We start from the raw sequence: 15473 nt of genomic DNA, 5'->3' as shown, positions 1-15473 counted from the left end.
CCCAGAGGGTAAAGGAGTGTAGAGGAGGCTGCTGGTCTCCCTCTCCAGAGGCTGGCATTCAGGGAGGGCTTCCTGGAGGTGGTGATGACATAGATACAGGGTGCGTAGGAGTGGTCAGGCAAAGGGGCAGTGGAGGATAATGCTTCAGGCAAGGGGAACAGCCCAAGTGAAGGTGTGGCAGCATCTGCCTCCTTCATTGCTGTCTCTCTGTGCCCAGCATTGTTCCTGGCACACACAGGTGCTCAGTCAACAGTTGGGGAATAAGTGAAAATGTCTGGTTTACAGGTGGGGAAACTGAGTCCCAAGGAGGTTTCACAACACACCTAGAGCTCCACCATACTGGGCAGCCATGGCCAGGGAGGCAAAGAGGGTGGGAGAAAAACTCACCCCACCTCGGGACCCTGCCAGCATCCTCAGGGACAAGGCCACTCTGCCTCCTTGGAGTGCCAGGCGGGAGGCCACTCCACGGGTGTCCTCCAAAGGCCAGGCCTGGGCTGTAATGGGGCCACAGCCCAGGCCTCTCTTGCCACATGAAAGGCTTGGCCTATTTTTGCCCAGAGGACAGGCTCCAGTGGCCACTGGGGCTGTGTAATTAGAAGAGGCCCTGCACCCACGAGGGGCTGGAGCTGGGGGCTGTGGTGGGCAGGGTGGCCGCCTCAGGAGCAGATGGGGAGGACCCTGGCAGAGACGGAGGTGCGGTGGATGTTCCCCTCACCCTGCCTGCCTCCCTAGCCATGGCCGCCCACCAGGGCGGGGACCCCAGGGGCTAATTGCACGGCGGGCACAGGGTGAGGTCTCTGAATCCCTTCCCGGCTGGGCAGAGGGCCCAGGTGCCACTCTAGGCCTCTGAAATTACAGGCTACAAGTGAGCGGCACAGCCTGCTCCATGCCACAGGCCTGCCTGCGCCTCTGGGAACCATGGTAGTGCAGTCCACAGGAGCATCCCGGCCGGGCCCCACAACAGGCCCCCTGAACTAGAGAACGTGGAATGTGAGTCTCTTGGGATGAACGAGGAGCCGCTGGAGTGAACCCTCAGAGCGCTATTTGGTGTAAACCTGAAAACGCAAGCATGTGTGATGTTCCCCACCCTGTGTCCAAGTGTTCCTTCTCTTTGTTCAGTTCCCACCTATGAGTGAGAACATGCGGTGTTGGTATACATATGTAACAAACCTGCATGTTGTGAACATGTCCCCTAGAACTTAAAGTATAATTAAAAAAAAAAAAGAAAATGCAAGCATGGAAGTCAGAGCAGTCATTCACTCAGTCAACAAGCATTTATGGAGCACCCACGGTGTTCCAGGCACTGTCCTGGATGCAAAGTTATGGCAGTTCACAAAACAGGCCGAGCTCCTGGTGCCTGAAGACCTGACTCCTGGACTCTTGCAATGACAGTAATCTTCAAGAACTGCCTGGAAGGTGCTGCACTGCTGCCCACCTCAGGGCCTTTGCATGCGCTGATGGTGACTGGGCACCCTCTTGCGTCCTTGCCTTTCTAAATGCCTCCTTCTCATCTTCAAGAGCAGCTCTACTGTCACCTCTTCATGGAGGCCCCTAGGAGGCTCAGGGCCAGATTAGCCTCCCAGACAAGTGCTCTTTTGGGCCCTGAACTACCGCTTCCAACTCTTAGCCCACTTTGCAGTTAGATATTCATTTGTTTGTTTACTTGCTCATTGCAAGTTTTTCTGCTACTCTGTAAACTCGGTGCCTCTGTTTGTCCATCGCTGCCTCCCAGGGCCTATTCTTGGCCTATGTGCAATCAAGGTCAAAATAAATATGTGTATACATGTGTACAACTATTATGTGTCCATAAATTTTTTTACATTTCAAAATTTTTTTTTTGAGATGGAGTCTCACTCAGTCACCCAGGCTGGAGTGCAGTGGCGCAATCTCTGCTCACTGCAAGCTCCGCCTCCCAGGTTCACGCCATTCTCCCGCCTCAGCCTCCTGAGTAGCTGGGACTACAGGCGCCCACCACCATACTTGGCTAATTTTTTGTATTTTTTTTTTTTTTTTAGTAGAAACGGGGTTTCACCGTGTTAGCCAGGATGGTCTCGATCTCCTGACCTCGTGATCCACCTGGCTCGGCCTCCCAAAGTGTCGGGATTACAGGCGTGAGCCACCACACCCGGCCATGTGTCCATAAATTTTTTTTAGAAATTTAAAAATACATTGGCTGGGTGCGGTGGCTCATGCCTGTAATCCTAGCTACTTGGGAAGCTGAGATGGGAGGATTGCCTGAGCCCGGTAGGTCGAGGCCACAGTAAGCTGTGATTGCACCACTGTACTGCAGCCTGGGTGGCAGAGTGAGACCTTGTCTCAAAAAAAAAAAAAAAAAAAAGAAATATTAAAATATATTGACATAAAAAAAGAAATATTTGTAGAATGAATGAAATTAGTGTACTAGAGCATTGGAGTCTTGGTGCTGGCAGGCTTGTGCCAAGCATCTAGTCTAACCTCACATTTAGCCGCGGCCCAGAGAAAGGCAGTGATTTGCTCCGTTGCCCATAGTTTTTGCCTGAGCTGGGGCTGGGACTCCGGGCTCCTTTTTTGCCTCTGATCAGTGACTGACATTGTCATTGTTCTGTCCTCAGATTGTGGGTAGGGATGCTCAGTTTAAGGACAGCCTGTGTGTGTGTATGTGTGTGTGTGTGTGTGTGTGCATGTGTGTGGTGTGTGATGTGTGGTGTGTTGACATGGTGGTAAAGCACTTCAACAGGACAGAGGGAGTAGGAGCCCTATTTTGGGGAACGGGCCCCTTGGGAGTGGGGTGGTCCCATTTCCAGATTTTCTGACACGGGCGCTGGGGCAGAAGAAAAGGGCTCGGACCTCCCAACATGCTAACTGATTGTGGGCAGGTCGCACCACCACGAACCTCAGTTTCTGTGTTCACCAAATGGGCTTCCTGCATTCATTCAATTCCCCACAAGACATAAAGGGCCTGCTGTGTTTGAGGCACGGTGCTGGGGGGGAAAACCCAGTGCTTTGCGGGTGGATGAGTCCAGCCGTATAGGGAGTCAGTAATATAATATTCAACGTGGGGTGGCAGTCAGAATAATGCCCCTCCCCATAAGGATGCCCACAGCCTAAACCCTGGAACCTGGGAGTACGTTACCTTTTTTTTTTTGGATTCGAGGTTGTGCTCTGTCACCCAGGCTGGAGTGCAGTGTCATGATCATAGCTCACACTACAGCCTTGAACTGCTGGGCTCAAGCAATACTCCCACCTCAGCCTCCCGAGTAGCTGGGACCATAGGGATGTGCCACACCCAGGTAATGTAAAAAAATTTTTAGAGACAGGGTCTCACTAGATTGTCCAGGCTTGTCTTGAACTCCTAGCCTCAACTAATCCTCCCACTCAGCCTCCTGAGTAGCTAGGGTTACAAGTGTGAGCCACTGCACCCAGCTGAGCGTGTCACACCTTATTTGGCAATAGGGATTTGCAGATGTGGTTAAATTTGAAGGGGTGGCCTGCCCCTCCACACCTGTGGGCGTTTCTCGTTAGGTGGAACGAGAGACTTCAGAAAAGAAATGAGATACAGAGACAAAGTATAGAGAAAGAAAAAGTGGGCCCAGGGGACCAGCGCTCAGCATACAGAGGACCCACGCCGGCACCGGTCTCTAAGTTCCCTTAGTATTTATTGATAATTATCTTTAACATCTTAAAGATGGGCCGGGCGCGGTGGCTCAAGCCTGTAATCCCAGCACTTTGGGAGGCCAAGACGGGCGGATCACGAGGTCAGGAGATCGAGACCATCCTGGTTCACACGGTGAAACCCCGTCTCTACTAAAAAATACAAAAAACTAGCCGGGCGAGGTGGCGGGCGCCTGTAGTCCCAGCTACTTGGGAGGCTGAGGCAGGAGAATGGCGTGAACCCGGGAGGCGGAGCTTGCAGTGAGCTGAGATCCGGCCACTGCACTCCAGCCTGGGCGACAGAGCTACACTCCGCCTCAAAAAAAAAAAAAAAAACATCTTAAAGATAAGGGAGTGGCAGGACAATAGGATCATTGTAGGGAGAAAATCAGCAGTAAGACATATGAATAAAGATCTCTGTGACATGAATAAGTTTAAAGGAAAATGCTGTGTCTTGATATGCATATGCAAACATCTCCATAACCTTTTAGCAGCATTGCGCCAGCAAGTCCCACCTTTTGCCGTAAGGTGGTTTTCTCCTATCTCAGTAAACAGAGCACACAATCGGGTCTCACACCGAGATGTTCCATTGCCCAGGGACCAGGGACGGGCAGGAGACAGATGCTTTTCTCTATCTCAACTGCCAACAACCGCCAAAAGGCCTTCTTTCCTCTTACACTAGTCCTCCTCAGCACAGACCCTTCATGGGTGTCAGGCTGGGGGACGATCAGGTCTTGCCCTTCCCACGAGGCCATATTTCAGACCATCACATGGGGAGATACCTAGCTTTCCTAGGGAAAGGTCCCTGCGACCTTTGGCAGTGTACGTGTCCCTGGGTACTTGAGATTAAGAGAATGGTGATGACTTTTAACCAGCAAGCTGCCTTCAGGCACTTGTTTAACAAAGGCACATCCTGCACAGCCCAAAATCCATTAAACCTTGAGTCACCACAGCACATGTCTCTTGCAAGGACAAGGTTGGGGGTAGGGTCACAGATTAACAGCATCTCAAATACAGAACAAAATGGAGTCTCTTATGTCTACTTCTTTCTATATAGACGCAGTAACAGTCTGATCTTTCTTTTCCCCACAAAATTAAGGCTCGTAGGGAGATTATCCTGGATCATCAGAGTGGGGCCAATGTCATCACTAGGGGCCTTCATCGTGGGAAAGGGAACCAGAAGAGAGACGGTGGTATGAAAAGGACCCTGCCTGCTACCACTGGCCAGGAAGGTGGAGGAAGAAGCCTAAGACCCAAGGAATGCCAGCAGCTTCTAGAATCTTGAAAAGGTAAAGAAACAGATTCTCCCCCAAAGACTCCAGAATGAACGCGAGCCCTGTTGACACTTTGATTTTTAGCTTCACGAGGCCTGTTTGGGACTCTTGACCATAAGAATTGTAAGACCACGAATGTGAGTGGCTTCTGGCCTCTAATCTGTGGTCATTTGTTACAGCAGCAACAGAGAACTCATACCCTTGGCCTTGGCCTGTGCTTTTGACATCACTGAGCATGTGCATGCTCCCTAGCTCCTCTGCCTTCCCTCGCCAGCTTCCGAATAGTAGGGAGTCTCCATCTCCATTTTTACAGAGGAGAAAACAGAGGCTCCATGTGGGGCAGGACATGGTGGAGGCACGATTTGAAGTGGGTCTGTCTGCCTCTTGCTGGATGGATGAATGAATGAATGAATGTATGCATGCAAGGGGCTGCTAATCCGTGGGACTCCTTAGGTCAACCAGGCATCCTGGTTCCAGGGCCTGCCACTGACTCACCTCAGAACCCTGCTTGAACCATTAGAACTCACCTGCCTCACTTTTCCCCTCTGTGAAATGGGGCTCCAACTCCTATTCAAGCTACTATCATTGGGGGCATTGTGAGGCCACAGATCCCAGAACAAACCCTCCAAACCCTCACTGACTCTCTATTGCCTCCTAGGTGACCTTCCAAGACTTTAAGCCCAGCTCCTGCCAATGTCTCCAACCCTTACCACCCCTCCTTCAGGGGGATGCTCTGCCTAGGAGGGAGAAGCACAGAATGAGGGGAAGGGGACAACGAGAGGCTCCCTCAGGCTGGGCCTCCGGGGCCACCTGTGCAGGGAGCAGGCTGTATTTGGGTTGGTTGTGTCCCTGCTCCTCGACATCCCAGGGTCCCCAGACTGCAGCCCTCAAAATGTTGGGTAAGGTCTTCTTCCCCTGCTGGTGGGCCCTGGGGGAGGTTTGGCTGCCCCTGCCCACCCCATGTCTGGTCTAAGATAGGTGAAGTAGGCCTGGAACACCCCTGGCCACCTTAAAGTGAGTGCAGCTGCTACATGTCTGTGGGTGGCCACTTGCCCCGGGGACATGTGTGTGCGTGAATGTGTGTGTGTGTGTGTTTATTGGTGGATGGTCCCCTGTTCCCTGCCCCGGGTACATGTGTGTGCGTGTGTGTGCACGCGTTTATTGGTGGATGGTCCCCTGTTCCCTCTAAGATGCAGGGTTTGGGGTGAATTCCAGAGAAGATGGGAAAGTCTCTGATTTTATTTCCCAAGCAAATGACTGTCCCAGTTTTCTGGGGGTGAGTGAGGGCTGCTGGGACCATTGCAGGGAACAATGACAATCTAGGTTTGGTTCCTACTTGCAGTGCACACAGTCATCCTTCATGCACTCCCCTGTTCCAAACCCTCACTGGCTCCCTGCTGCCTCCTGGATGACCTTCCGAGACTTTAGCCCAGCTCCTGTCAATGTCTCCGACCCTCACTATGTGATCCTCTCTTTGGTCCATGCTCCAGCCTAATCTAATTGCAGTGGCTTGTGTGTGGTGGCATTCCCAGCTACCACACCTTTACCCACGCCAGTCCTTCCATGCAGAATGCCTATCCAGGGCCTGCTTTGCCCGCTTCTACTCATTCACAGGCATACCCTCCAGGATGGCTTCCTGCCTCTTTCCCTTGGGTGATCGATCTCTCTGTCTTGGGGTTCTCTGAGCCCTTGACCTGACCCCTTTCTGTTTGGTAAAAAAGTAATTTATCTCTGTGTCCTTCTCCCTGGGAGTCTGTGAGCTCCCCAAGGCTGGGCTGTGCCTGATTCACCTCTGGAACCTGTTTAGCACAGTGTGTGGTCTGCTACAGGCGTTCCTTGAACACTTGCTGGATGAATGCAGGAATGAATGAATGAATTAATTAATGCAAGGGGCTGCTAATCCACAGGACTCCTCAGGTCAGCCAGATGTCCTGGTTCCAAGTCATCTCAGGACCCTGCTTGAACCATTAGAACTCACCCTGCCTCACTCTCCCCCTCTGTGAAATGGGGCTCCAACTCCTATTCAAGCTACTATCATTTGGGGACATTGTGAGGCCACAGATCCCAGAACATCAGAGTCAGAGGTAGCCTAGAAAGCTTCCCACCCATCCCTACAAATGGGAAACTGAGGTCTGGAGAGGGAAGGGCAGAGCTGGGCTCCCTGTCTCAGGCTCAGACCCACCATCAGGCCTCTCTCTAAAACTAATCCCAGCTCCCACGCTGCACCCTGAGCCTGGAAGCCTGAGCCACACAAGGACGGGGAATTTTCCTTCCCACTTGCAGAGGCCTCTGAACCTTCCTGACCTTGTCCCCTTTGGAGGGTATTGGGGAGCAGGGTGGGCAGAATCCCAGCTCGATGTCTGGGGGAGCGCTGCAGGACAGCCTTGTCTGTCTGTCTGTCTGTCTCAGCCTGCCCTGGGGACCCGAGGTCAGGGAGGAAGTGCCGCATCTGGTCTTCCCCAGAGCAGGAGTGTGAGCGAGGGTGGGATTGCGTGTGGCCCGAGAGTAGCCCCTCCCCTTCCCCTGTCCCCACCCCAAACCCTCTTAATGAAATCAAGCTGGCCCTGCGGCCCAGCCGGGAAGGGAGGAAGGAGGAGGGACGGGAGGAGGGACGGGAGGAGGGAGGGCGGGCAGGCGCCAGCCCAGAGCAGCCCCGGGCACCAGCACGGACTGTCTCTCCCAGCCCAGGCGCCCCCCACTCTCGCTCCATTCGGCAGGAGCACCCAGTCCTGTGCACCAAGGAACTGGTGAGTCCTGGGGTCCCCTCCTCTGTCCTGAGAGCCTGGGGCTGTCTTGGAGCTTAGGGACTGGGGACTGTCGGGGCACTCTGGGGGCCTCTCTAAGTGTGTGTGGGCTTTGAGTGTGTGTTTGGTCTCGTATGCACAAGTGTGGTGGAATCTGAGTCCCATGTGCGGTGCTGGGGTGGGCCGGGGTGGGCCAGAGTGCTGTGTGTGTGCAGCTGGGGCCTTGGTGTAGGGGGTGTGTTGCTCCACTTCTCTGCAAGTGGACGCCAGGCTGTTGCTTCCAGGATCCGTGTGAGGGTGATGTGGACGGTATTGTCCTGTGTGCGGGGATCGGCTGTGTGTCAGGGGGTTGTGTATGTGTATGTGTTGTGTGTCCGTGTGTGTTCTCTGTGTATTGTGTGCATGGGCCATGAGAGTGCTGTCGGGTGTCTCGGTGCTGTGTGAGTCGGTGTGCCTGTGTTGTGTGTCTTTATATTGTGTGTCCATGCTGCTGCTGCTGTTGTGTGTGTGTGTGTGTGTGTGTGTTTGTGTGTGGAGGGGAGCTGTGCCCATCCAGACCTCCAGGGGTTCAGGTCCCTGTCCTCGGCTGGCCCTGGGGTCAGGGGCTTGTGCAGCGCTCCAACCAGAACCTCCTCCCCCACACAAGGCCACTAATTGAAGCCAGGCTTCCAAGGGCCACCCCTCCCCCAAAGGCCACCAGTCTCTGGGTGGGGGTGGGGCAGCCCCCGGCCCCCTACCTTCAAGTCTTGGGGTCGCCAGGCCTCAGGGGTGGATCTGCACTCCTCCACATACTCAGGACCATCTTAGGGTATTTGTCACACTTACACACCGCCAGCCCTGTCTGACATGTCTCCAGGCGGGGAGTCCTGGGCAATCACGTGGTACCTGCTAATTGGCACCCACTATGCGCCAGGCACGGCTGCATCTTGTCCTAACAGCAGTCCAGGGAGGTGGCTCTTATCCCCATCGTACAGATATGGAAACTGAGGCTCAGAGAGGTGACATGTTCAGCCCAAGGACACATAGCCGGGAAGTGACCTCCTCTGGGATATACCAAGACAGGCTTCTCTGTCCAGGGCTCTGCCAGGCTCACCCCTGACTTGCTGTGACCTGGGCAGGCTGTTTCCAGTCTCTGGACCTGAGTTGCCTCTAGGGTAAAGCAAGAAGCACTGGGCCTGACCCCAGCTCCTAATGGCCTGTGAGATTCTGAGTCCTTGAGAAAATTAGGGTCCAGTGGGGAGGTAGGAGGTACCTGGCAGGCAGAATGATGACTTCAGAGTTGTCCAGGACAGTGCTTCATTTCACAGATGGGAAACTGAGGCCCAGAGAGGGCAGGGGCCATCCAGGGCCACACAGCCATCTTTTTTGAGGCTCTGCTGGCTGCAGGTGGGGCTGGGTCCTCCACACATTGCCCCCACCTTTCCCTGGAAGCCAGGAGGGGTTGTGGGGTGCAAGGGACTCTGAGAGTCGGGGTCTCAGCCTCAAAGAGCCAGTGGCAGTTTGCGTGTTCCCCTTTCTTGCCCTCTGCTTCCGACTTCGTGTGTGTGTGTGCTGTATGTATGTGTGTGTGTAAGTATATGTGTGCACGTGTATGTGTATGTGTGTGCATGTGTGTGTTTGGCTCCGCATTCCTCGGCGGCCAGAGCTGAGGAGGTTTCACTGAACGGGGTGAAAAGGTCGGTCGTTCCCTGGGCGGTGGCTGGAGCAGACAGTGAGCGCGTGTTCCCATCCGGCAACGGTGCTCATTCGTCGGCTCAGGGTGGGAAATCGCTGGCTGAACCTGGAGCTCGGCTAGGGAAGGAATTCAGCTACCCCCGACCCCATCTTTCCTCAGGGCTCAGCTCCTCCGCACCAGGCACTCCCTGAAAGTTGTCTCATGTGTCCCTAACAGCTCTGAGAGGTGCTACCTGTGGTCACCCTTTCCCAACTTACGGATGGGGAAAGTGAGGCCCACAGGAGCCAGGTGTGTGTGTGACCGCACAGCTGGACGCGATGATGCTGGGATGGTTGACCCAGCCAGAACTGGAGTGGGTCTCCAGACACCACTGGCCCCAGCTGCCCTCTGCAGTGAGAAGTGGCAGTTGTTGCCATGAAAGCTGTCTCCTGGGCTTGACTGGGGGTGGGAGTCAGGGAGGTGACTGGCAGGTCACAGACCCCAAAGCTCAAGGTTGTCTGTAGAAGCCTTTGCTAACAGGTGCCAGAGAGGGCAGGGGGTCCTTTCCTCATTTAGCCTCTGACAGGTGATGTCCACCAGCGGGAACAAGCCACTCCTGGCTCACAGTGTGTGGTGTGTGCAGGTGTGTGTGGTTGTGTAGGTGTGTGTGTGTGGTGTGTATGGTTGTATGTGGAGTGTATGCATGTGTGTGTGGTGTGTGCGTGTATGATTGTGTGTAGTGTGTGAATGTGTGTTTAGGGGTGTATGTGTGTGGCGTGTGTGTGTGGTGTGTGGGGTGTATATGGGTATGTGTGGTGTGTGTGCATGGTTGTGTGTGGGGTGTGTGTGCATGTGTGTGTATGATTGCATGTGTAGTATGTGCATGTGTGTATATGGGTGAGAGAGTGTGTGGCGTGTGTGTGCATGGTTATGTGTGGTGTGTGTTCATGTGTGTGTGATTGTATAGTCTGTGCATGTGTGTATATGGGTGTGTGTGTGAGTGTGTGGCGTGTGTGCATGATTATGTGTGGGATGTGTATGGGAGTGTGTGTGTGAGTGTGTGGCATGTGTGAATGGTTGTGTGTGGTGAGTGTGCATGTGTGTGTATGGCTGTGTATGAGTGTGGTGTGTGTGAATGTGCGTGTAAACTCCTGGGATCAGACAGAGGAAGGTTCAGATCTCAGCTCAGCTACTCACCATCTGTGTGTCTTTGGGGAAGTAACTGTCTGTCTCTGAACCTCCGTTTCCTCATCTGTAAAATGGAAATGATGAAGCTGCCCCAGGGCTCCTGTAGGATTAAAGGCATGAAGAGGGCTTAGATGAGTACCCGTGAGGAAAGCATGGGTGACCAGCTCAGCGACCAGCTCATTTAAAATGAGTCCCTGCTGGGCGCGGTGGCTCAAGCCTGTAATCCCAGCACTTTGGGAGGCCGAGACGGGCGGATCACGAGGTCAGGAGATCGAGACCATCCTGGCTAACACTGTGAAACCTCGTCTCTACTAAGAAATACAGAAAACTAGCCGGGCGAGGTGGTGGGCGCCTGTAGTCCCAGCTACTCTGGAGGCTGAGGCAGGAGAATGGCATGAACCCGGGAGGCGGAGCTTGCAGTGAGCTGAGATCCGGCCACTGCACTCCAGCCTGGGCGACAGAGCGAGACTCCGCCTCAAAAAAATAAATAAATAAAATAAAATAAAATAAAATAAGTCCCTGAGAAGCGTTGTCTCTTTTTTAAAAAATTGAAATAATTTAATGTATTTCATAGAGACGGAGGTTTCCTTATGTTGCCCAGGCTGGTCTTGAACTCCTGGGCTCACGTGATCCTCCCAAGTAGCTGGTACTATAGGCAGATACCACCAGGTCTGGCTCATTTTAAATTTTTTTTGTAGAGATGGAGTCTTACTATGTTGCCCAAACTCCTGCCCTCAATCAGTCCTCCGACCTCGGCCTCCCAAAGTGCTGGGATTACAAGTGTGAGCCGCCACACCTGGCCAATTTTGCCTCTTTTTATGTCCTGGAATTATTTTTAAATTGTTTTTGCCATCTAAGCCAGTTTATTCACATTTACATCAGCACAATTAATTTCTTTTTTTGTTTTTTGTTTTCTTTTTTTTTTCTGAGACAGATTCTTGCTCTGTCACTCAGGCTGGAGTGCAGCGCCATCTCCGCTCACTGCAGCCTCAACTTCCCAGGCTCAGGCGATTCTCCCACCTCAGCCTCTTCGGTACCCGGGACCACAAGTGTGCGCCACTATGCCTGGCTAATTTTTGGTGTTTTTAGTAGAGACAGAATTTTGCCATGTTGACCAGGCTGGTCTTGAACTCCTGAGTTTAGGTGATCCTCCCACCTTAGCCTCCCAGAGTGCTGGGATTACAGGCATGAGCCACCACACCCAGCTGATGCAATTAATTTCAATGAAAGCTGTGTCATGGAGAAGCCTCAGGTGACCTGGAACAAGCCCCTAAATGGCCCACCCTGGTTCCTACCTCACCTTTGGAATCCTCATGGTATTTGTGGGGAAGGTAGCGTCCTCTGCTTCACCAAGCAGGTTCTGAGGCCCAGGTACTAGAGATGTGACCACAGCCAAGGCCTTGGGAACCTGCCTTCCTCCTCCAGCCCGGAACTTTCTGTGTGACCCCAGGCCTGCCCTTTGCCTTCTCTGGCCCTCTGTCTCTCCACCTCAGTCCCCTCAGGCCTCAGGACAGGTGATCCTAAGACTTTCCTGTGTTGGAGCTTCTAGACCCAAGCCAGCTTCCGGGACCTGAGCCCTCTGCTGGGCTGGGCAGGGGTTCTCAGAGGACAGCACAGTGAATTGTCCCTGGCTTTGTCTGAGCAGCTGGGAGCCCCCAGCTCACACTGGCTCGGAGAGTTAGTGTTTTGAAACTCAGCTCCTCTGTCAACTCTGGCTATGAGGAATTAATTCATCAGCTGGGCTGTCTGGGCCAGGTGGGGTCTTGGGGTTCACCCGGGAGCAGCCTTCCATCAGGGCAGGGAGGCCCCAGGCTCATCTGGTTTCCATCTAGTGGGGGTGGGGCGCATCCGCAGCTCAGCTTTGTCTCGGGAACCAGGACTTCTCCACCCTGGGGCCCATCCTGGCTCCTGCTTGGAGCCTGGGGGTGAGGGCAGCCACGGGGCGCGGGGGGGGGGAGGGTGTCCATGCCTGCCCCTGGCATCCATGACCACTGCCTAGCACAGAGACCTGGAGGCTTCAAACCCTAGGAATGTTTTTTCTTTTTTCTTTTTTCTTGAGATAGGTTCTCGCTCTGTCACCCATGCTGGAGTGTGCAGTAGTGCAATCTCGGCTCACTGTACCCGCCTCCAGGGTTCAAGTGATTTTCCTGCCTCACCTCCTGAGTAGGTGGGATTACAGAGGCACGACACCATGCCCGCTGATTTTTGTATTTTTAGTAGAGATGGGGTTTCACCATGTTGGCCAGGCTGGTCTCGAACTCCTGACCTCAGGTGATCTGCCCACCTCGGCCTCCCAAAGTGCTGGGATTATATAGGTGTGAGCCACTGTGCTCGCCCAGCTAGGAATCTTTTGCAGAATAAGGTAGAGCTGGGCTGGGGGAAGGTTCGAGAAAGCCCCTGAACCACCAGGATGTGGCTGCGTGGAGCCACTTTGGCTGCCCAGTGCATGGGGACGAGACCCTGAGGGGAACAGGACCACAGAGGGGCTGGGGGCTGGAGGGAAGGGTCCCAGGGTTGTGGGTAGGGGGTGAGGTATCACTCAGCAACCTCAGTCACTCACTCGGTTTCTCACTTACTCCGCCCTGCCATCATTTCTCCCTTTCTGCTTAGACCCAGACCCAGCTCTTCCCTGGCAAGTCACCATGTCCCTCTCAGCCTCAGTTTTTTCATCTGCAAAATGGGCCTAATCATAGAACCTCCCACACTGGGCAGTGATCAGGATTCATTGAGAAATTCCATGTAAGAAACTTAAAATAGTGGCTGACACATAAAGCCATGGAAGTGTAAGTTATCATTATTAATTCAGCCAAGTCAGTCGGGGTATGTTTATTGAGCACTTACTGTATACCAGATACGGGGCCAAACCCTGAGGAGGCCAAGATGAATAAGATTCAGCCTCTGCCCTCCGGGACCTCCAGGGAAGTGAGGGAGCACATCTGTACCCTACACCTGAACCAACGGGGATCAGGCCCCGGGAATGGAAGGGACTTGCAGGAAGGTGTTTCATGCTCCCTGTTCCTCCTGGGGGCTGGTGAGCCTGTTTCTGAATCCTGACACTCTAGAGTCCCGCCATGACTTCTCTCCTCCCTCCTGTCTCACAGGTCCTGGGGGCACCATGGTTTCGGCGGCAGCCCCCAGCCTCCTCATCACTCTGTTGCTGCTCCTGGGGTCTGTGCCCGCTACCGACACCCGCTCTGTGCCCCTGAAGGCTTCGTTCCTGGAGGACATGGCAGGTAGTGGGGAGGCCGAGGGCTCGTCGGCCTCCTCCCCGAGCCTCCCGCCACCCTGGACCCCGGCCCTCAGCCCCACATCGTTGGGGCCCCAGCCCACACGCCTAGGGGGCCCGTCACCCCCTACCAACTTCCTGGATGGGATCGTGGACTTCTTCCGCCAGTACGTGATGCTGATTGCTGTGGTGGGCTCCCTGGCCTTTCTGCTGATGTTCATCGTCTGTGCCGCGGTCATCACCCGGCAGAAGCACAAGGCCTCGGCCTATTACCCGTCGTCCTTCCCCAAGAAGAAGTACGTGGACCAGAGTGACCGGGCCGGGGGTCCCCGGGCCTTCAGTGAGGTCCCCGACAGAGCCCCCGACAGCCGGCCCGAGGAAGCCCTGGATTCCTCCCGGCAGCTCCAGGCCGACATCTTGGCCGCCACCCAGAACCTCAAGTCCCCCACCAGGGCTGCACTGGGCGGTGGGGAGGGAGCCAGGATGGTGGAGGGCAGGGGGGCGGAGGAAGAGGAGAAGGGCAGCCAGGAGGGGGACCAGGAAGTCCAGGGACATGGGGTCCCAGTGGAGACACCAGAGGCGCAGGAGGAGCCGTGTTCAGGGGTGCCTGAGGTGGCCGGTGAGGGCCAAGGGGAGCTGGAAGGGTCTCTCTTGTTAGCCCAGGAAGCCCAGGGACCAGTGGGTCCTCCCGAAAGTCCCTGTGCTTGCAGCAGCGTCCACCCTAGTGTCTAATAGTCCTCCTGGGCTGCCAGCCCTGACTGTCGGGGCCCCAAGTGGTGACCTCCCTGGGCATGAAAACACCTTCAGCCCTGACTGCTTCCTGAGACTCCCTCCTTGGCCACCTCGTGGTGCCAATCCCAGCATGTGCTGATTCTACAGCAGGCAGAAATGCTGGTCCCCCGGAGGAATCTCACCAAGTGCCATCATCCTTCACCTCTGCAGCCTCAAAGGGCTGTATCCTAAAGCACAGCTCCCCTGACAAGGTGGAGGGCATGTGTCCCTGTGACAGCCGGGATAAAACATCCCTCGAGGCTGGGTGCGGAGGCTCATGCCTGTAATCCCAGCATTTTGGGAGGCCAAGTGCAGACGTCGCTTGAGACCAGGAGTTCAAAACCAGCCCTGGCAACATTGCGAGACCCCCATCTCTACAAAAACAAAAAACAGTCCACTGTATCAGCCACATCAACTGGGAATCATGTCACAGGTCATTCCTGGGGCAAACATCACTGCTTTTCCATCAAGGGAGCAAAGAATAAGTGGGAGTTTTAGAAGAGTTTGGATGACAGACACTGAGGTGCCCAGTGTTCATAAGGCAACATGCAGCCTGGCGTGAAGCAATATTTTGGAACTGCAAATGATCCCCCTCTTGTGTCCTTTCAATCCTGAATATTTTAGTGTTATTCTGCCTGTGCTCAGAGCTCCAGCAGCAGAAGTGGGTGTGGTTGATTAGGATACTTCTGTGAGAGGACCCCTCCCCGCCCGCCCCCCCCCCCCCCCCCCCCCCCCCCCCCCCCGCACACATCACGACAGGTCCCTAAATGAGCATTTCCCAAACTAGATTCCCTGAGGCACTCTTCGGAAACAAGATTTTTTTTTTTTTTTTTTTTTGAGATGGAGTCTCGCTCTGTCACCCAGGTTGGAGTGCAGTGGTGCAGTCTTGGCTTACTGCAACCTCCACCTCCCAGGTTCAAGCGATTCTCCTGCCTCAGTAGCTGGGATTACAGGTGCCCAGCACTACGCCCGGCTAATTTTTGTAT

General features: G+C 54.3%; 1 protein-coding gene across 1 annotated transcript; it reads left to right on the top strand.

Moving 5' to 3' along the window:
* Nucleotides 1-7530: 7530 nt before the first annotated feature.
* On the top strand, nucleotides 7531-15205 carry TMEM119 (transmembrane protein 119). Its single transcript, XM_008004583.3, has 2 exons — nucleotides 7531-7651; nucleotides 13592-15205. The coding sequence occupies exon 2, from the start codon at nucleotides 13606-13608 to the stop codon at nucleotides 14446-14448; it is 843 nt and encodes a 280-aa protein (XP_008002774.1). The 5' UTR covers nucleotides 7531-7651; nucleotides 13592-13605; the 3' UTR covers nucleotides 14449-15205.
* Nucleotides 15206-15473: the final 268 nt, after the last annotated feature.

Source organism: Chlorocebus sabaeus, chromosome 11, assembly GCF_047675955.1.
Source record: "Chlorocebus sabaeus isolate Y175 chromosome 11, mChlSab1.0.hap1, whole genome shotgun sequence".
NCBI lineage: Eukaryota > Metazoa > Chordata > Mammalia > Primates > Cercopithecidae > Chlorocebus > Chlorocebus sabaeus.
The sequence above is the reverse complement of the archived record's forward strand: the minus strand, read 5'-3'. Positions and strand labels throughout refer to the sequence as shown.

Bases quoted from the DNA above. Each gene is read 5' to 3' on its own strand.
- TMEM119 (XM_008004583.3), top strand. From the start codon at position 13,606: ATGGTTTCGGCGGCAGCCCCCAGCCTCCTCATCACTCTGTTGCTGCTC.